This window comes from Symsagittifera roscoffensis, unplaced genomic scaffold, assembly GCF_963678635.1.
Source record: "Symsagittifera roscoffensis unplaced genomic scaffold, txSymRosc1.1 SCAFFOLD_159, whole genome shotgun sequence".
NCBI classification, from domain to species: Eukaryota; Metazoa; Xenacoelomorpha; order Acoela; family Convolutidae; genus Symsagittifera; species Symsagittifera roscoffensis.
The window spans coordinates 80,087-101,107 of NW_026971345.1; the positions used below are offsets into that span (position 1 = coordinate 80,087).

Here is a 21,021-nt window from a genome sequence, read left to right on the forward strand (position 1 = left end):
TGAAAATTTATAATTCCGCTCAGCACATGGATAGAGCGAAGTAAAAGGTTCTCTGTCTCTCTCTCGCTCTCTCTCTCTCCCGTACCGGTAAGATTGTACGCTTTTACCCACTATAGTCCTTTTTATTATTATTTCTACACGCTTTTATTTCAAGTTGGGGTTTTTAAATGATATTGCTTCTTGAACCATCATCACCATTTATTAAGACAGCCTATTGTACACATTTGGACATTGGTAAGTCCCTCTTTTTACACCATTAGCACATAGTAAGTACAGCAACGGTAATTTGTCTACTACAGTTCTTGCGAAAAATGGAGGTTTTCCTGACCATTTTATCACCGAATTATCTGGAGTTGTAGTGTATAAGTTGGAATGATGAAGTGTTTCTCAAGTAGCATAATATTTAAAGGAATACTTGTGGTCTAAGGTTAGTATAGTATATAGCTGCCGCATTTGAATTGCTGTTATGTTAATAGTTACATAGTTCACTTCTGTCTCTGTGACTATACCACTTGGTACTATGGAGGAGAGGACAGGAGAGGAGAGGCAGCGGTGAAATAGAGTGGGTTTTCACATTAATTTACACCACTCTCACGTTTTTAAACCATCTCTTCTTACAGGGTTGACATTTTGCTGACGGGCTTGATTTTTTCCTTCCCCTTCTTCCAGTCTGCGATAAATTGCATGTCAAACTGTTGAGCAGCATTATATTAGTAGCTTCCCTTTCTGCTTAAACAGCTTAAGGCGTCCTTCCGTTATAACCAATTGCTGGTTAGAAATAATCTAGATGTATCATTGATTAAAGGCTTCAAGTTTTGTTTCTCACTACGGCCAAGTAATCCGTCGTTTGCAAAAATGCAGCTCATCGTCAACTGAAGTGTATCTGCTCAGACAAGGTAAATTCCTATCTTTCATCTCGGTCTAAGTGGTCTCTTCCTGGGGTTTTGGTGTTTGGGAAAGTGGTGTTCTGTATATCAAAATTGCCGAGATTGATAAAGCCGACTACATTTTGCAAAGATGTATTGCATGGACTGCAAAGAAAGAATTTTAAAAATCATTTGTATGAGTAATGGCATCTACTTAACAATTAGCCCCCCCCCCCCCCCCACTTTTAAGAAGGGGGTAATTGTTAAGTAGATTAAGTTAGTTGAAAGTTCGATCAATCAGAAGGCAGCCAAGTTCGAATTTTAAATACAATGCTCTAGCACTAATTTACTGCTTTAATTAATTGGGGTGGCAAATCTCAAATAGATTCCGTAGGGGAGATTCTCAAGTAGATCCGAGTAATGAACGTAGTGAAGACTCTTTTATAGGCCTTGGTCATTTTTTGTGTTTTTTGAAGAAAATTTGTTCACGCTCAATTTAGATTTTTCGCGGTTTGTTTTTCGATTTCTTTGTAAGATCTGTTCGTTTCCATTATCAACCCCATATCGAACAGCTAAAATTAAAGGTCACGGAAAATCGACTTCTAGTTTCGAAAGTGGATTTCAATGTTCAAATTTCCCAGCGGAATTAAAGTTTTACCTATTGATCCTGTTTTCTCAAATTGGGTTCATTTTATCGAAAAAGCTCCAATCATAAACTGTTTATCAAATTCAAAGAGCTTTAACAGCATTTTTTCTTAAAAATTCAAAAAAGTGAGGTTTTTTCCCAAACAAGTTAGTTTTTTGTTTTCTTGTGTTCATTTTTCTTTTCCAAGTGTCAGTTGGCTATGTTTCAAATTACAATGGTGTGCATCTAATCACCGGAGCCCTTGCATTACCATTTTTTGTCTTAAATAGTCCTGCAGATTTTTTGACAGGAGTCAATAAACGTCCGAAAGGCTGGTGTATGTTCTATTGACAAGCCGCTCAACCTAACATTTACCTCAATCAAGTTTTCCTGCCTTTTCGATTTTACTCTTAAATGCGAAGAACGAATTTTTTTTTTGAGAAAGTGGATTTTATTATCTTTCCAACCTCACACGATGAGTGGGAAAGGACTGTGGCGTAGGGTTCGTTATTTGATTTTTTTTTCTGCCAATTTTGCTATCTCAAGGAAAGCTAGTACGGGGTCAAGTGTGGTATCATATTGAAGCCCTATTGTGACTAGGATTCTAAAAAATCAAAAAATTGTCTCGGAGTCCTGAAAACGGATCCAATTTTTTTTTCAAATTTTCAGACTAATTTACCCAAAAGTTGACGAGCGGCTCTCGTTCTACTTCAATTTTATCATTATTCTACGTATTAAATTTCCTTTAAGTTTATTTGAGCGATTCAACTTCTCAATTTTGCAGTTTTTCATCTTACTCAGTCGCCCTCCACTAAATACTTTTAAGTGACATCGAAGTTAGTCAACATCATTTTTCAAAAAAGATTTTTTTGGCAACTAATATACCTTTGCGTGAAAAATGGGGGCTTTCTGTTATTATTTTTGGCGTCTTGTCTTTTGAAGATTAATGTAATGCTATCTCAACTTTTAAATAAACAACGATGATAATTGTCAAAATTGGGTACTTGCTTTAGCAAGTTTTTGGTAACTTACTTGCTTAAGTAATCGTTAAAGCTTCTCGAATTTAATAGGAATCCAAGAAATGCTTGCAATCCAGGTAAATGATTTTTCAAACAGCATCACTGAAAAATTTTGCTAACTCCAGCCAACAGACATATTTTAAGCCAACAGATGTTTTTAGTAAGTTTTCATTCAATTTGCCCGCTTTTTGAAATCTATCTATTATATGTTTAAATGCGGGCTTCGCTATCTCGCCATGTTTAAGCTTTTTCAACGTATTATTTTTGCATGTTTAACGAAAGAGTTTTTGCACGTTTAAGCTATTTCGTATATTGCAATGCTTATTTTTTTTTTCAATTTTCCAGCTTGCGATTAGCGTATTTTTTGCCAAATTCAAACCCAATAGTGGGATGCTGTCAGGGTTACGCTAGGGGTTGCGAATTGGACCTCCAAATATGATTACCCAAATCTTTTTAGTTTTACGAGATACGAAGATTCTTGTGATTTTTTCGAAAGTTTTCATAAATCTACGAATTAAAAAGTTCCACAAATTGAAAGTATCAACCATGTAGATGAGTGCTGTAAGGGTACTATCAGGGGTTGCAAATCTTGCCTCCAAACATGTCTGCTCCAATTCTTTTAGTTTCCGAGATATCACGTTTTATGATTTTTTCGAAAGTTTTCGAAGAACTTAGATATAAAAACTTGACAAACGTTGAATTTCTCAACACTGTAATTGGGCGCTGTCAGTCTACTCTCAGTGGTTGGAAATCTTGTTTCCAAAGACTGCTCAAATCCATTTAGTTTTCGAGATGAGACGTTTTTTAAGATTTTTCAAGTTTTTAAATAATAACTTAGCTACAAAAAACTTCTTTAAAATGAAATTCTCAAATTTATAGTGCGAGCTGCTGTCAGTGTACTCTCAGGCGTTGCAAATTTTGCATCCAGATATGACTGCTCAATTTTTTTGCTCCGAGATATGGCATTTTAATGTTTTTTCAGAAAATTTCAAAAGTAGGTTTGAAAAATATCACAAAGTTTGAAATTGCCAACTCTGTAGTCAGGTGCTGTCGAAGTACTCTCTGGGATTTTGGATCTCGCCTGCAAATGTGACTGCTCAATTGGTTTCGTTTTGCGAGATCTGAAGTTTCTTCAAAGTTTTCAAAAAAAATGAATTAAAGAACGTTTAAGTTCGCAATTCCCAACCCAACTGTGGGGTGTTCTCTGGGCACTCTCATGGGTTGCAGATCTTGCCGACAAGTTTGATTGCTCAAATCATCTTAGTTTCTGATATATGCCGTTTTTTTGCTTTTTTCAAAATTTTTCTAAAAGATCTCAAATAATTTCCAAATTTGAAATACTCGACACTATGGCGTGGTGTTCTCAAGGTACACTGGGGATGTTTGGACTCCAATTGTGACTGCTCAGCTCATCTTTCTTTTTCAGATATGACGTTTTTTATCTTTTTTTGAAAATTTTCAAAAGTGTAATTTTAAATTGAATTTTGGTGGAGTGATGTCAGGTTACTATCAGCGGATGCTTAGCTGGCCTCTCATGCCAGTATTATCATTCAATTTTTTTTGTTAAATTTAGAATGAAATGATGAAAAAAGTCGGATATTTTAAATTACATGATGCTGGATTACGAATCCCATTTATGAATTTGATGAATTTGCAATTGAAATTGTTCAAACTTTTGAAATCAAAAGCGTTGTTGGATTTACCCGTCTTTTTAACGGTTGCATTCGTTTTCGCTTCGAATTTGTATAACTTTCGGTTTTGTTTTGTTCTCATTTTGGTAATTTTTTTATTTAATTCAGACGCTCTCCACTAAACACTTTTTAGTGACATCGAAGTTAGTTAACACCATTGAGTTTGGGAATGTTTATGTCGAGTAATGTCTTTCCGTGAAAAAAGGAATTTTGTATATCAGCTTGTTTTTTTTGGCGTTTTGGCTTTTTAAGATCAGTGTTATGTTATCTCAATTTCAATCGGTAAAAGTTGACGGTTTCTACAATTGAGTGTTTGCTTTAGAAAATTTTAATCGATAAAATTTCTCGATAATAGCGATCAAAAAAATGCTTGCAACCCAGGTAAATGCCTTTACTAACAGCATCACTTAAGTTTTTCCAACTGTCGGAAGCTTCAGCTAACAGACTTATTTTGATCAAATTTACACAGAAATATCTCTTTTGTTTGCCTTTGCGATAAGCAAGGGTATTGCAATCCGATCGAGTACTAACTTTTTTTCTTTAAATAACTTTATTCGCTGGTTGATCAACTTCACATGATTGACTTCTAGACTCATCTCTTGTGGACCCTTGTTTCATAATTATTCAAATTTTTTATGCGTTCCCGGTCTTTTTAGTCTGGAGGTAACGAATACACCCCGGACGCAAAGGTCCTTGGTTAAAAACTGACGAGGACCTGTTTTTTTTCCAAATGGAATTATTCTTTCGGCCATTTATTCTGTTTCAAATGGGAAATATTATATCTGTCGGCCAATTATCTGTCTGCCAATTATCTTTTTTCGGCTAAGCTGGCACATGGTGGAATCGTTTTTTTTTCATGGCGCATTTTTAATGTTGTTTTCAGTGTTTTTTTTAGTTGTAATTTTTCTTGACTTTGTATTTCATTTTTTCTTTTTTCAATTGAAAATTTCATTGCGCCCAAATTATTTCGGTCTATTTTTTATCGACTTAGTGTATTAGTGTAGCACATTTTTTATGTTCCTGTCCCCATTTTTCAAGTTGGCTGCCTTTTTACCACAGCTTGTTTAAGTTTCGTTTTTTTTTCAGCTTAATAGGTTTTGGCTTTTAATATATATCAACTTAGTAGCCTCTTTTTGAGTTGTCTGATGAGCGATAAAGTTTTTGTGTGCTTTTGTGAGCTAGTAGGGGAAGGGGTACTATAACATTTTTAATTAGTTATGAATTCAATAAAAATTTTGGCTTGGAGTTTCTGCTCATATTTTCGGCTTTGTTACCGCTTTTGTAGTTTTCGGTGCTGCTATTGCATTCTAAACTATTTTCATTCATTTTGGTAGATCTAGTTGTATCGCAAGTCGTGCGAAGCTCGGCTTCGCCTCTGTTAAAATTTGTTTTAAAAGCTTCGATGTTGTATTGTTTCCGTTTTTTGCTTATTGGTTTTTCGCTTAAGGGTCTTTGCCTATTTTGTTTTGGCTTGGTAGCGATCTGATAGATTTCCATGCGTGTTGTGCTTCGGGTAGTCAAAATTGTTTCTATCGTCTGGCTTGCCATGGTAAGTTTTGATGTATTGCAAGAACTGCGAAGCTCTCCTTCGCTTCTTGAGAAATTTTGTTATTAGGTCTTAGTAGGAGTTAGTCATCAGAAATTTTTAACAGGAGCAAGTTTGCTAAAGTAGTGTTATACGGTCTGTCAAAATCTCCCCAAGCGAACTTGCGTGAATTATTGATCAACAAAAGTGCTTAATTTGAGTATTTGTTCACCGCTCATGTGTTTTATCTGCGTTCGTTTAATACGCTTTGTTGGTGGCTGGTATCTGGTCTATAGCAATGTCAGATGGCATAAATGTCAAGACTTTAAAGAAGCTGCGGGCACAACTGCTTATTGCCGTTTTGTTGCTCGTTTTTGTAAATTAAATTTAATGCTAGTGCTAAGTAAACGATTATGGGTTCAAATTTCCATGCTATTTCTGCTGTTTTTGAAGATTCTTCTTCACTCAGAGTACCACTCAATGACCTCCGATTGAGCAGACATAAATATCTCGCAAAACACTCTTTTTTCAAATTTTGATCTGGTTGGGTCCTTTTAGAAGCGTCCATCTTTCATCACGTCGAAATCTGAAGTTTCAGTAGTTTCAGAGAATTCGGCAAAGCGAAGAAAATCGTTCTTTTCATTGTTTGAAAGTAGTTGCAATTTATTTGTACCATGTTTGTTTAATTGAACTGATTTGTGCCTTAGAAGTTCGTTTTAAGTGCCTCAGAAGTTCGTTTCAAAGGTGACTATTTTGTTGTTGATTACTCTTAAACCACCTGTTTTTTGTTGCATTAAATGTGCAATCTACAAGAGATCAATTTCACTTTGTAATCTTATTAATTCTATATGAGTTTATGATCTTAGCTTCAAATTGATAGGTAAATACAAGGCACCTGTTTTTCGAATCAAGCTCTTTGAATGATAGTTCATTGAGTATGTACTCATTTCAAAAACTTGTGTTCAAAATTGAGAAGTGTTTTTTTGTAGAATGATTTTTTCGCTAAGATTTTATGAATGAGGCCAAGCAATCAAATAGTGATAATCGTGGTTTCAATTAAAAGTTAATTGTTCCATTAGAATAATTGGCGTGAAATTTAAAATAAAATTTGTTCACGTGTTTGTGAATTTGATTTAAACTTACACCTTTTTTTCAGCCTTAATCACTTTTTTTGCAATTTCGAGGGCTTTACTTCGTTTTTTCTTTTTCCTTTTTTTGTTTGCTCAAGTTTTGATCTATTAAGTCCTCCTTTTTTGTATATTCGCGAGTTTGCTGTTTATAGAAAGTGTTTGTCTTTCTATCAGATTCGTCCTATTGGTACAATACGTATTGATTACAACGCCTTCCCCTCCGTCAAGGTGATTTTATTGTGTCCTTTGCATACTAATTGAATCTAAAGACAGGTGCAAATGTGAAGATTAAGGTAATGAGGGTGACATTAAGAAGACTAAAAAATAAAGTTTACAGAAGACTTTTGGCTTACATCTATCTCAAAAACTAGGGTTTAAACAAATTTTTCGGCGGACTTACATTGAAACATTCGTTGAATTAATTGCCGTCTTAACAACTGTCGTACTTCTTCTTGGAAACCAAGAGGACCATTTAATTAGCCGACAAGAGGAGTTAATTAGATGGATATGGTGCGTACTGATCTTATTTTTTAGTTCTTATCCGAACTGAGAGGGCTTTAAGTATCAAACACTGAATAAACGAACATTCGTTTTCACATTTTTGCAAATGTATTGATAATGTAAATGGGTTGATCGCAAAATGGGTTAATGTTTCTTTCGTTATAGGCATTCCTTTAAATCAAGAATGCGCTTATATATGCTGCACTGTTTGGTCGGGTGTTGCGTTGTGCGATAGTTTGAACTTTTTTGTAATTTAGCTTAGACGTTGCAGATTAAAGAAAATGAACCGTTTCATGTATTCACTTTGGTTGTTTAATAATTCATTAATGGTTTCCATCCGCATGAATTACAATTGAACTTACCAGCATGAAAAGAGATCGTTCGAGTTTATCCCGTTTTTGACGGTATTATCCTGCCGGTTATTGACTGTCATTTTTTCTCTTATTTCAAAATAGGTCTGTGAAACAGGGAGTTAAGATGTTTGAAAAAAGAAATCTGGCTTGATTTCTATTAAACAAACTTATGTTTCAATTAAATGGTACGCTGGTAATTTGTAGCTTTACTTCTGTTTTTTGAAATTGGATTTAGATCAGTTGTTTTTTTTTGTTTCAGATATGCAGATGTTGATTATTGTACGATAGTTAAATCAATTTCAATCGGAATATTTCAATATTTTTTCTCAGTTATCTTCTAAAATTCCTTCTAATCGTTAAAATAGAGACTTGAAAATATCAATAAATATTGGAAAACTCAAATTTATTTGAACAAAAATTGTCCCCTGATAAATTAATTTGGTTCAGCTGTGTTGTATGTTGTACCCAAGTCAACTCTATTCAGTTTGACTGATTTTTAATATAATTGTATTCGATACTATTACCATTCATTCTCCCGCGCGTAATTGACTGGAATTCCACCTTCTGAATTTCAAAATGCATTATACTCGATACCGACTGCATTTCTTGTATGTTAATTACCTGGCGCCAATATTTAATTGATTTCATTTACGTCACAACCCATTACAATTAAATGAAAAATCGACAAAATGAGTATTTTTCTACTAGTTTATTTCAAATAAGTCCCAATTACGGGGAAAATTCAAATACAAGTGCGTAAAAATTCACGGCCTCGGTCGTTATTTACCACTAACAATGCTGAATTCTTACTTTGCCAACTTTGATTTGATTAAACTGCGCTTTTGAGGTGAAATTTATCAAAAGAGTTTTGTTACTACCCCTGTGACTCAACTGACAAGAGGCACACACATCAGAAGTTAATTGGAAAATATAATTGTTTGTTTCACGCCTCAGTTGGTATTACGTAATAAGAAACAAACGAGTTGGTTAGACTGAGTGATCGAATTATGTCACCTGGCGGGACGTGTGATCAAAAATCTGGAGGTTGTTGCGAGGAAGTGATTAACGTGGACCCACATAGTAATTTGCCAATTGACCCCAATTGGGTCTCCAAAGTGCCCCAGTTTCTGATTGATGGAGTGAGGGCTGAACGAATAGTTCCTGTCGCAGAGGTAAATATACCATCTTTCTATGATCCCTTTGAAAGAAATATTGACTAGTGAGCTGTAGTATGTTTCAAATAGTTTCCAATGATTAGAAAAGAAATTTACAATGATTCGGAAAGAAATTTGAAATGTTTCGTTAAAACAGCTTCTAAGTTGTCGATTGACTTTATTTTTTTTCTTTTTCTGAGTCGGAAAACTATCTATAAACTCAATTACTTTCTCGTTATTATTTACTTGCGAAAGCAAGTGTACTTGCAATCGCGGACTTGAAGACATGTCATTTTTTTCTACTTGGATAGTAAGAGGACTTTTTATCGGCACCTTGAAGAAACCACTCGATAGGCAGTTAACTGGTTTTTTTGGTGTTCTTCCAAGATGGGATTTTCCCATAGAATTGTTTTCATAAAACATTGGCAAATTGTTCCCTTCTTGAAAACGAATTTAATAAGTGTGAATGACTGTATTGAAGACTTTATTGTTCCGACTTTCGATACGAAAGTAACGGAATATTTGTGCTCCGGGTGGTTTTTTTTTCTTCAGACAATTTCGACTTTTTAACTAGCCATTTTTGACGGAATTTTTTCATATCATTCAAAAGGTATTGTTGTCCTGAGCTTAAATTTGAAAAGATGTTTCACCTGTGATCATTTTTCGTAAAGTTATGGGGGGGTTTAAAGATTGCCATTTTGGCCAATTTGGGACAATTAACACGCGATATATTTCGCGCTATTAACGTGTAAGCGGAGATTTAATCCGTCTAAGAAATCGTTCCAAATTGGTCGAAAGAACCTTATTTGTCATAATTGATTTGATACAATGAGCAAAATCTCTTCTTTTGTTCTCTATATGGCGTGTGGGGGAATGATTTTCGCAAAAATTTTCAAATTTTAGAAAAAAAATTTCATTTTTTTTATTACATTTAATTTTTTTTAAATGCTATTACTGCTCCATAAACTTTAAAAGGCAGTCGGAACATTCAGGGCTTTGTTCTGATTCGAGCAGTCTTGTTATACATTAGTGAACTAAAAACGCAAATTCAGATTTAAATCTATCGATCTATCTATTATCTTTTGTATATTCAAATGCGGACTTCACTATCGCGCCAGGTTTAAGCTTTTATGATATTTCTACTTTGTTCATTAAATTAGTTTAGGAAAAAGAGTTGATTACGAATTCCATTAATAAATTTGATTATTTTGCAAATGAAATTTTTTCAGTTTTTCGTTGAATATGTAGATTGCAGTTGTATCCTGTCGGTAATTTTATGTCTCCGTTTATTGGTTTAAAATTACGAAGATCTGAAGCCCAGTTGTTTTCTAGATTTGAGCACATAAGTTTAAAACACCATAAGTGAAAACTAATTTTTTGATCAAGTTTTGATTCAAGAAAATACCAGCTTTCGTGAAGCAAACCAAGCTATCAAGAGCACTTGATATGCAGGCATATAGCAGAAGTATTCGTGCTGCAGTTTTGGAACAACGAAGTTTCGATTTCGTTCGACGCGCGATTTGGGTTTAACTGAGAGAAAAACTGCTCGTCACAAAAGTTCTTTAAAGTCCACCGGTTCTCAAATATTAAAATTGGTTTGAATACTTTAGGACACAAAAAATAATTTTGGAGAAACGGAGGTTTGAAGATTTTGTTCATTATATTACATTACTAAGCAACTTGTTACTAGGCAACTCTAAGATTTAGTTTTTCTCTCAGGGCAACCCAAGTTGCGTGAAAGGCATTCAAATTTTTGTCGCTTGACAACTATCTGTACGAATTTTGCTGTGACAGTGCTTCCAAGGTTTATCATTCGCAAATCAGTGCTTCCAAGGTTTATCGCAAATCAATTGAAGCTGTGAAACTAACTTGAATTTTCAAGTTAACATCGCTTGAATATATCTTTCCAGAAAAACTATGTTCATTGACACTTTTCCAAATGTCTGTTGGCTATGTTTTTTCCTGTTGTTCAAATTTTTTTTTCGGTTTGGTGGATGTTGTCTCTTCTGTCTGCTAGTTTGCCTTAATTTGTTTGTGTTGTAACACAAATAGCGCAAAGCTCTGGTTCCGATTTTTTTTTAAAAAATCAATGTGCCAATTGAAGCTATCAAAGCAATTTTAATTGTTCGAATTTTCATCGATTGAATAGCTTGCTGAAAAACTTCAACCTTTAGTGAGCTAATTGTATCCTTAAAAGTCACTGGAAAAAAATTATAAATTCATGGCATGAATTTTTTGATTCTAGAATCCAGTGAGCCAATAGTATTTTTCAAAAACTTTTGTTTAGCGAATCGCTGCAAGCTATCTAAATCAATTTCATTTATTATTCTTTATTAATCTCTCTGAAAGTATGACCGAATTGGTAAGCGAGATTGGTAAAAGCTTTGAGTTACTTTGAAAGATATTTGAGCGTACATACTCGTTTGAGGCTTGAAAACTATTTTAACGCCGATCTACGAAATCGCATTGTAAGTCATATTTGGATATCAAGATTGTTTGGATACGATAGTACGAAAACGAAAATTGTTTTTCGTTTGACTAATTGAAGGTGCAAAATTGTCAAAGAATACCGTTTTGAACAATACTTGTTTTTATTGATTTATGAGGTTAAAAAATTCCTGTAATACACTTTTTCTCTTTGTGACATATTTTTGACAAATGTTGTATCAAAAGTAAAAACAAAATAAAGTGATATATTATAATGAGTGGCACATTTATGAATTAGTTCCACTACGCTTGTGATGAAAAGGATATCAATTTTCTAACAGTGATTGAATGTCAAATAGTCATAAGCAATTGCGTGTGGTCAATCTAAGCGCTAGTGAAGCTATTCTGCGCAAATGTTCAAAACGAGAAAAAGTAAATCATTGACCCGATTTTTCGAATTTGTTCAGTTTTTCAAGATAGACATTTTGAGATGCTCTCGGTGCCATTTTAGACAACGCTTTTAAATTTGAAACGAGTAAAATATAGTTGCTCTGTATTGTTTTCTGATTCGCTAGAACAAGTCGAATTGTAATCGGAGAGATTTTTTCCATTACACAGTTTTTGTCGGCTTAGTTGCCAAATCTGGGAATTTTCTTGTGCTGTCAGCAAGAGTTTCATCGCAGATCCTCGGTTTTTGATTTACTCGGGTAGTTTGTAAAATGAATAGCTCTGACGTTGCTTATTTTGCTTGGTTTTCCTTTTGTTTTTTTTTTCGCTGAAAAGTTTTATTCGGCCTAAATGGTTTAGGCTTATGTTTTATCTGCTTAGTTACCCTATTTTATATCGCTTCAAATGCAAAAAATGATTGATTTTTTGAAAAATTCAGATAGTTTGTGTTGCAAATTTTCAAAGTTTTGAAGTATTCAATCTTGTTCTTGTAGGACTATGACGTGTTCGACCAGAATGCAGTGCTGCGAGTGGACCAGTATGGATTCTTCCTCAACTGGAAGGGAGACGGTCGGGTGAGTAATCACGTGAGCAAAGGATTAATAGACAATGTACATAATTCACGAATGATTCACCCTCTATCGTTTTCACTCTTGTATCTCTCACTAAGTCAATCAATGAGTGTGAGCGAAATGTGCCTCCAAATTCAAGAGGGGCAAAATGCTTGTAGAAGAAAATTAATTTCAGAGAAAATTCTTAGTTCAATAATTGCACAAATGGTCAAAAATAATATATAGCACAAGGTGATTGTCACTAAACCACCATATCTACAAAGCGCTATATCTTGAGGCCGAAATTACGTCAGAATAACGTAAATTACATCAGAATAATGTAAATTTCGGCTTGTTGAAATTGTAATCTTAATTTCGACTTGATGGCCCTTCGCCTTGTTGGCCTACCATCAGGACAAATAATCAGAATTTTCAAATTCTCGGAATTAAATTTTTATTAAGAGTGTCTACGAAACGTTTCATTGTTTAGCATCTTCTGTGCAGTTGAAATATAATTTTGGTATTTGTATATTGCTTTTGAAAGTTCAAAGTTTTTGAGCTGATTTGTTTTGGTGTTTTGAAAATCACTTAGGTTAATTACTGTTTATACAGCACAGAAGATGCTAAAAAATGAAATCTTTCAAAGACACACTTGACAAAAATGAAACATTTGAGAATTTGAAAACTCTGAATTTTTGTGCCGGTTTAGGCCAACGAGGCGAAGGGCGAATAAGCTGAAAAAGAATTACCATTTCAACTTATTTTTTTTTCAGTTTGGCTACTAGAGATGTTACCGAATTGATTTTGCCAGATTTTGAAACCGGAGATTTCGGAATTTTCAACAGACGGAATTCGCTTATGGTGCCGATGAGTGACTACTCATTGCATAGATTTACGTTGGCTAGCTTGTTTCACTGTTCTTTGGGCAGCAACGTCATGTACGTTAAACGGAACAGGTTGACTCTGGAGTTTTCGGTAAAAATTGTTTTGCTCCATGATTACACTAGCGAATTTAGCGATCGTTATTGTTATACTACGACTATTTTTTGTTTCCTGAACTAAATCGAAAATAAAAAGGAAAAAAACTATTTGTTTCAAACTTCTAACTCGATATATCTAACAATTTTTGAAATGCATTATTTGTATATAATGTGGTTTTATGCTTTCCAATTTTTTTCCTTCCAAATTAGTGTGGATGCTTTCAGTTTGTTATATTCAAAACTATTACATGCAAATTTGTGTCTGTTTGTATTTGGTGCCACTTTTGCTCCATCGGATTGGAAATTTCTTAGCATACATAGCTGCTTTATTTGTGGCTAGTGTTTGCCGGTTGTTAAGCGTTTTTGGTCGAGGGCAGGGCGTGAGACTCCAATTCTCGGGGTCGCAGTTTTGAAGCCTATACGTTTTTCTCATTCGAGGCTTATTTGTATCTTTTCTAATTTCCTTTCTGAAAGCTTTGTTTTTGCTAGTTCTTGCGAAGCGCAGCTTCGCTTTTGTGAAACATTTCACTTTTAAATCAATAATGCAAGTATTTACACTTGCTAAGCGAGTGTATTATAACGAACTTTCTTTTTTTTTCTGACCTAAATCGCAAATATTGGTGCTACTTTTGGGGCACCTTCACAGTTTTTCATAGCATGTGCTTTGACATTTGAATAGCAATAAGCTAACATTATTGATGCATGTTTAATTTATCAAATGAACCGAAAAAAGTGATTTGTTTCAAACAATATCAATGCTAAAAACTCGATTTCAAAAGTTTTCTAACTCAATATACCTTGAAACTTTTTAAAATGCATAATTTGTACATATGGTGGCTTTATGCCTTGTAAGCAATTTGTTAGATGCAAAGTTAGTTTGGGTGCCTTCAGTTTGTTATATTCCATATTATTACTTGCTAAATTGAGTCTAATTGTATATGGTGCCACTTTCGCTGAATCCAATTGGAAATTTATTAGCATATGTAACTGCTTTTGTTGTGACGATTGTTTGTCTGTTGTTAATCTTGCGTGGCTGAGTGGATAGTGCGTGAGACTCAAAATCTTTTGATTGCAGGTCGCAGATTCGCATCCTACGCGTAGCCGAGTTTTTGCTAATTCGAGGCTTATTTCTACTTCCTATTTCACTAGATAGAGCTGCTTTTTGGTCTACTTTTTCCTATTTCACTTGATATAGTAAAATTGTTACGAAATTCTGGAATTTTCCTGTATTTTTACCGGATTCCTGAACCGGAATAAACTGTCACGTTTGCAGGATTTCCAGGTTCCGGAACTGGATTCAGGAATCCGGTGCATTCCTATTTGATGCTCTTTTTGTAGAGTGGAACAAGCGAATGATTTTCCAATAATTTAAATCGTGTGACTTTATGGATTCTAAAATAGCGTTTTTAATTTTTTGTTCTGGTTGAATGCTTTCGGCTGAAATCACTTCGGTGTAGGTTATGATTTAACGTGATATCGCATTCTCCACATGATATTGCGAATTTGATGTGCGTAAAAAGTTTCTTCTACTTTTGTGTTTCCTAAAATTTTTAATGTGTCGTCAATTTTTCAATGAAAACATTTTCTTTGCAGCTCTACGTGTTTTGTTTGCAAGTATTGTTGGCTTGTTTTACCGGTTGGTAAGATTTGTTCCGATGATTTTTTAATACAGGCAATTTGGCATGCTTTTGTACATGAAAGTTAGAAAGAGACATGAAAATGTTGATACATAGTTTTCGTCGAGTTTTCTACCGACTAGTTAACCATGCTGTTATTGTTGTACTGCGCTCCCGCTTCGTCTCTCTGTAAGAACGTCCATGGTAATTAAAATCAGGATCAGACTATATAGCGGAACTGGATCAAGTTTTCTGAAATTGGGTTCTTGATGGGTTTCTACAGGCCGTGTTTTTTTCCAGAAAGTTCTCAAGATTGTCCACGCTCAATTTTTTCAAACGGTTTGAGTTTCGATGTTTTTGAAGCTCGCGTTCAACATCCATTTACGAAATGGAGCTCAAATTACACTCACCGAGAACCAAAGGGGAAATGGCGCTTAACTTTTATTTCAGTCATGGATTTAATTTTTAGAGTTCCCAGCGGAATAGGCAAACTCCTCATTAATCCGATTCTCCCAAATTGGGTTAGTGTCATCAAATAGTGTCAATCGTAAAAGTTGAAATTGAAAGAGATTTGTTAGAGTGTGGTGGTTGGTTCGATCGATGGAATTTGAATGTACGAAAAACACAAAAAATGGACTTTTTTGGTTTTTGAGTTGATTAACGGCTTGCTACATTCTGTCAGCTGTTTTAAATTTTTGCCAATTATAGAAGTTTTACTGAAATGGAAAAAACTTAAAAAATCCACTAAAATGAACGACGTAAAGACAGTTAACTTGCATTTAATTTCAAGGAAAATCTTAAACAGTTTGTTTTCTCAACATTGTTATTTTTTCGGTTTCTTTTTGATTTTTTCAGTTAACTTCAAATTCAATTATTAAATGTCAGGCAAATTGCGCATTGGGTGAAAAATAGTGGCTGATTTTTAGTTTCAAAAATGGATCTTAGTTTTTTTGATTTTCGAGCGGAATAAATATTTCACCAATTTTGATCAAATTTTCTAAAAGGTTAGTTTTATCAAAAAAAAGTGTCAATCATAGAAAGTTGAAAGAGTTTAATTTGATATATTTTTTCTACAAAGCATTTGGAAATGAAAACTCTTTAATAAAAGGTCTTTTTTCTGCTTCTTTGATTTCTGTATGGTAGATTTACGTAAATGTTTTAAAAGTTATTTTGAATGCTTTAAAGAGTGGCGATTCGAATATTTTTGGTCGATGATCAAGATTTAAAAAAGACGCGTTTTGTTTGATTCTAACTTCATGTCGTCAATTGCTCTCTGGCGTGAGCGCTCAGTTTCAACGATTTTTTTTGACAGAAGTTGAATAACCGAACTTTTATGTGCTAATATTATTGTGCCTGATAGCTATACAAACATTGCTTAAAATATTGCTAAATGTGTTGTTTTGTTTAAGTAATTGTTTTTTTTTGGTTTAGGGGTGTTAAATTTTGAATCTATTCACAGTGTTACACGAAAGTTTTTCAGCCTGGCTTCGAAGTTCTTTATTTTCTGATGAAATTGGCGTATAAAGGTTGCAGTTTTAACTTGAAGCATCAATTAAATACAAGGCGATTTGTCATTGTCATCATCATCATCATCATGACTAAGGCACTACTGCCCATTGTCAGCCACATATTGAGTCCCGAACTATCGCACGCCATCGCTTTCTGTCCAGGGCTGCCTCCATGCAGGCATCTTTCCAGCACAATCTCCACTTGTCTGCCCTCATGTTCGGTGGTTTCAGAACACGTTCGAGGTCAGCAGCGACTGTTGATCTCCATGTTCTTCTGACCCCACCTCTTGGTCTTTTCCAAGTGGGCGCCTTCTCGAAGAACAGTGCCTCCTTCGTCACTCTCTCATCCGGCATTCTGAACACATGTCCACACCACTTCAGTCGCATACGCCTCAGCACATAGTCCATAGGTGAGTCAAGTTGTGCTTTGCGAAGCAGTTCCTGGGTACTATTTCGAATCCATTGTAGACAAATTGCCGTGCACACCTAGTTTCGAATGAGGACAACCTGGCCTGGTCCCCTTTCTTAACCGGCCATGTTTCTGCGCCGTATAGGAGAGCACTTCTTACGCATGCTTTGTACACTTTGCTTTTGGTCCTGGTGGTTATGTTTCTGTTACTCCAGAATTTCTTCAGCTGCGCAGCATTTCTAGTCGCGCTGGCTATTCTGTGCTGAACTTCTGGGGTAATGTCTCCGTTACAGGTGATGCGGCTTCCTAGGTAGTCGAACTCAGTGACGTTTTCTAGCTTAACACCATTACAAAATAGCACCGTTGGCTCGCAACAGGAGAACATGCACTTAGTCTTGGACTCGTTCAGTTGGAGTCCTACCAATTTTGCGGCGTCAACTACTCGATTCAGTAAGTTCTGGGCATCATCTGGATTGTCCTCTAGCAGGCAAATGTCATCTGCATAGTCCAGGTCAGTAATACTGGTTTCTAGCCGGATACCTAGATTCGTGTTATCTGTGGCGACGTTCAGGATCCAATCAATGAGGATGTTGAACAGGAAGGGTGACAGGACGCCACCCTGGCGGACTCCTGTTTCCACGTGGAACGCCTCTGATAGGTTGTCGTTTCTTCGCACGTTGCTGTTGGACTGTGAATCATGTTCCTGAGAATCCTAAGCAGCTTGTCTGGCATTCCGTGATCTTCCAGGATCTTCCATATGGCATCTCTCTTGACGCTGTCAAAGGCAGCTTTGAAATCTATGAAGACCATCACTGTGGGTCTATTGTACTCACTTCGCTGCTCGATTATCTGTCGTAGGGCGAAAACTTGATCTCTACAACCTCTTCCCTTCTTAAAGCCGGCTTGATTATCTCTCGCATATGAGTCGTAGAGGTCGTCAAAACGTGCGAGGAGTATAGCTTCCAGGATTTTTAAACCAATGCAGAGCAGAGATATTCCTCTATAGTTGCTGCACACTAGTTTGTCACCTTTTTTTATGAAATGGCAGGAGTATTGACGTTCGCCATTCATCTGGGACTGCCTCTTCTCTCCATATATTTTTGAAGAGGTCTTTCAGAAGAAGTACTATTCTCTCACCTCCTTTTTTGAACAGTTCGGGTGGGATGTGGTCGCACCCGCCAGCTCTGTGGTTATGGAGGCTTGCTAGTGCAACCTCAATCTCACTTCTTAGCGGCTCTCCCTGATCTATATCCGTGAAGACTCCAGTACTCGAGACGACCTTGGGCAGTTGGGCCGGGCTGTTGTCAGCATTCAGAAGTTGGCAGAAGTGAGTTGCCCATCGTTGCATGACTTCCTTGCTATCGCTGATTTGTTGGCCATCGAGACCTTTGACTGTTTGTGAACTACTCGATTTGGCACCACTCAAAGTCCGAATGAGGCGGTACATCTCTCTAGTGTGTCCTCTTTCATTGGCGTCCTCAATTTGATCCGATTTCATGTCGAGGTAGCAGTTCTTGTCTTTTCGGATGAGTTTTTTCACCAGCTTTCGTTGCGCAGCTATTTTCGAGAGTTCAGCGCCCTTAGCCTTGAGGTTTTCGCGTGTTCTGATGGCTTTGAGGGTTTCATCAGATATCCAAGGTTTCCTTACGGTGCACGAGATTCCCAGATTCTTTTTCGCCGATGATATCATACTGTCTCTTAGGATTTCCCATTTCTGGTTCACGTTGCTGGTAGATTCGGTTACTGAACAAAGGGCCGTACAGTATTTCCTGGAAGTACCTGTATGTTGGAGCGCATCGAGGTTGAGTCTAACTGTTCTATGGGTTTTGACATATGTACGAAGTTTCGTCTTCAGATTGCATTTCACCATTCTATGGTCGCTGTCGATCCAAATCTTGTCACTTCTTGCTCTGATATCGTTGATCGCTGTGCGCCATCTCCTCTTGATCAGGATGAAGTCTATCTGGTTCCGGGTTCGTCTGTCGCGTGATATCCAGGTATATAGCTGGTGGTTCTTCTTCTGGTACATCGTGTTTGCAATTGCCAGGTCGTTCGTAGCTGCAAACATAGCGAGGCGTTCGTAGCTGCAAACATTGTCAGCTTAAAACCGATCCAATTAACCTTGTTTTGAAGTCACGTCATTCAAAACAATCACAGTTTTAGTATTTATTCAGCGTTTCCTGCATTTTTAATGAAATCATAGTTTTTTGTTTAAATGGGTATATATTTTAAGATTTTGGGAAATTGATGAGGTACATGGACTTTTTTCCATTGTAACACCATCCTACTGATGTAAAACTTCTAGGCATTCAAGCTTTTAGTTTTTTTCGGGCTTACTGTGGGCTAAAATTGGAAATGCTGCAATGTTTTGTTAATGAGGTCTCTGACAGAGCAATAAGCGCATGCGACTGTCAAAGTACTAAATCAGGTGGTTTGATTTGTTCTAGGAAATTATGCTATTAACATCCTATGTTTAATTTAAATATAAATCACCAGGTAAGTTATTATTCAGGAGGGTCAAACAATCGAGACGTGCCAAATAAGTGACGTGAGACGTGGCGCCAGAGGTCAATTCGGAGAACTCCTTCGTGAAAAGTTCAGCGTCTCTCAACAACCCCCTTTAGTTCCAAACTCATTCTCATCCCTCCCTGGAGCCCCCAATATGTGCAATAACAACAACTCTTCCGGAAACAGCAATTCACAATCTGGAATGTTGACTAGTCAGAATAGCATGTCGGGAAGTGGCAATTCTGGAACATCAGGATCCATAAATTCAGGTAACTTGAAGTTAGGAGTCCTCTGAATTACTTAATAGGAAGAAAGCCGATAAGATTATCGATTTATTTCACTTGCGACAGCAAGAGTACTTGTAATAGAGAACTAGAATTTTTCGTAAACAACTTTCTTACAAACCTGTTAGAATTACGTGCAGTTATCTTCACGTGCAGTCTCGCATTCTCAGTCCTGTTGAAAATTCAATTAAAATTACCGCATTCATTTTAGTAGTAATTCAATTTTAAATGTAAAAGAACGAAGTGTTTCATCGATGATTTTTTTTTTTTTTCAGGAGTCTTAAAACTTGATCAAATTTGATTTGTCGCTGTTTGCGTTTTGATTTCTTTTCAAGCTAAATTCAAAAACGTGAATGATTTCTAGTTTCAAATTAGTTTTCTATATTCCCAGCGAAATTGAAAAATTACCTTTGAATCCTGTTTTCTCTAAATTGAACAGTTTTGCAGAAAAAAGTGTCCTCTATAATCAGTATCTGAATTTCAAAGACCTTCATCGTGATATATTTTCTTTGAAAATCGAACTTTGAAAAATGTTCGGTGTCCGCATTTCCCCCTCCCACCTAAGTCCCCTTCCCCTAAGTCGGCCCCTGATTTGGATGAATGTTTTAAAGGATGATATCACTGCTTCAGGTTACAATCAGAACGTGAAAGCAGCCCTAGTTAACCCTGTAATGAGTCAACTAGGATCCACAGCAGTCGGGTTCCAATCGGGAGGCGTGGGGTCACAGAATACACAAGGAGGTCAACAGCAGTCATCAGTATATTTCGAAGATAGGGTGCTAGTGGTAGTGTGTGGGCTGGACTTTGTGAATTTGACCTACTGGTACTTTTGTATGGATTCCCAACAGACAGTCATGGTTAGTAATACTTTTATGTAGTTCTTTTTGTTCCGAGCATAGAACATACAAAGAAGTATACAAAAACTATGACGAAGGGTGTTTTAACGCGTTTTGACATCCTCAAAGAATGGTTGTAGGGGTGCAAAAGTGCTATCATACTAAAGAGTATTCTACATGATTCGGATTCCGAATGAGTTAGGACTGGAGTGTATAACTCATAGAGTAATTTCGGATAGGGTACACCGTCTGCTCGTCACGCTATCTTATTTTCGGCCGGATAGATTCGTGCAACTTCTTAGTCTAATACCGATCCTAATCTTACTCTTATACTATCTAGTCTCAGGTTGTTTAACTAGTCTCTGCTAGGCTCAATAGATCTAGGGTATACTGGTTTATTGCGGCTGCTGAAGTGCTCGGGAGAGTCCAACTAATTTCTAAGTTAAATTCAAATCTCTCTGGTGCTGAAATTACAAGTAACTTCAGCACTTACAAATAAGTGGGTTGTTAGTTAGATGGATCATGATTGGTTAATATTAAATACTTTACATTGGTAAAACATTTAATTTATCCAATCATAAAATGTAGTTT

General features: G+C 36.1%; 1 protein-coding gene across 1 annotated transcript; it reads left to right on the forward strand.

Annotated features, from left to right (window-relative positions):
* Positions 1 to 118: 118 nt before the first annotated feature.
* Positions 119 to 20,451, forward strand: LOC134856325 (uncharacterized; the record flags this gene model as incomplete). The annotated part of the gene is made up of 5 exons (XM_063872687.1): positions 119 to 234; positions 7,970 to 8,882; positions 12,233 to 12,313; positions 19,315 to 19,579; positions 20,225 to 20,451. Coding segments are annotated over exons 2-5 (738 nt in total), but the record flags the coding sequence as incomplete, so codon positions are not given.
* Between the last annotated feature and the right edge of the window lie 570 nt (positions 20,452 to 21,021).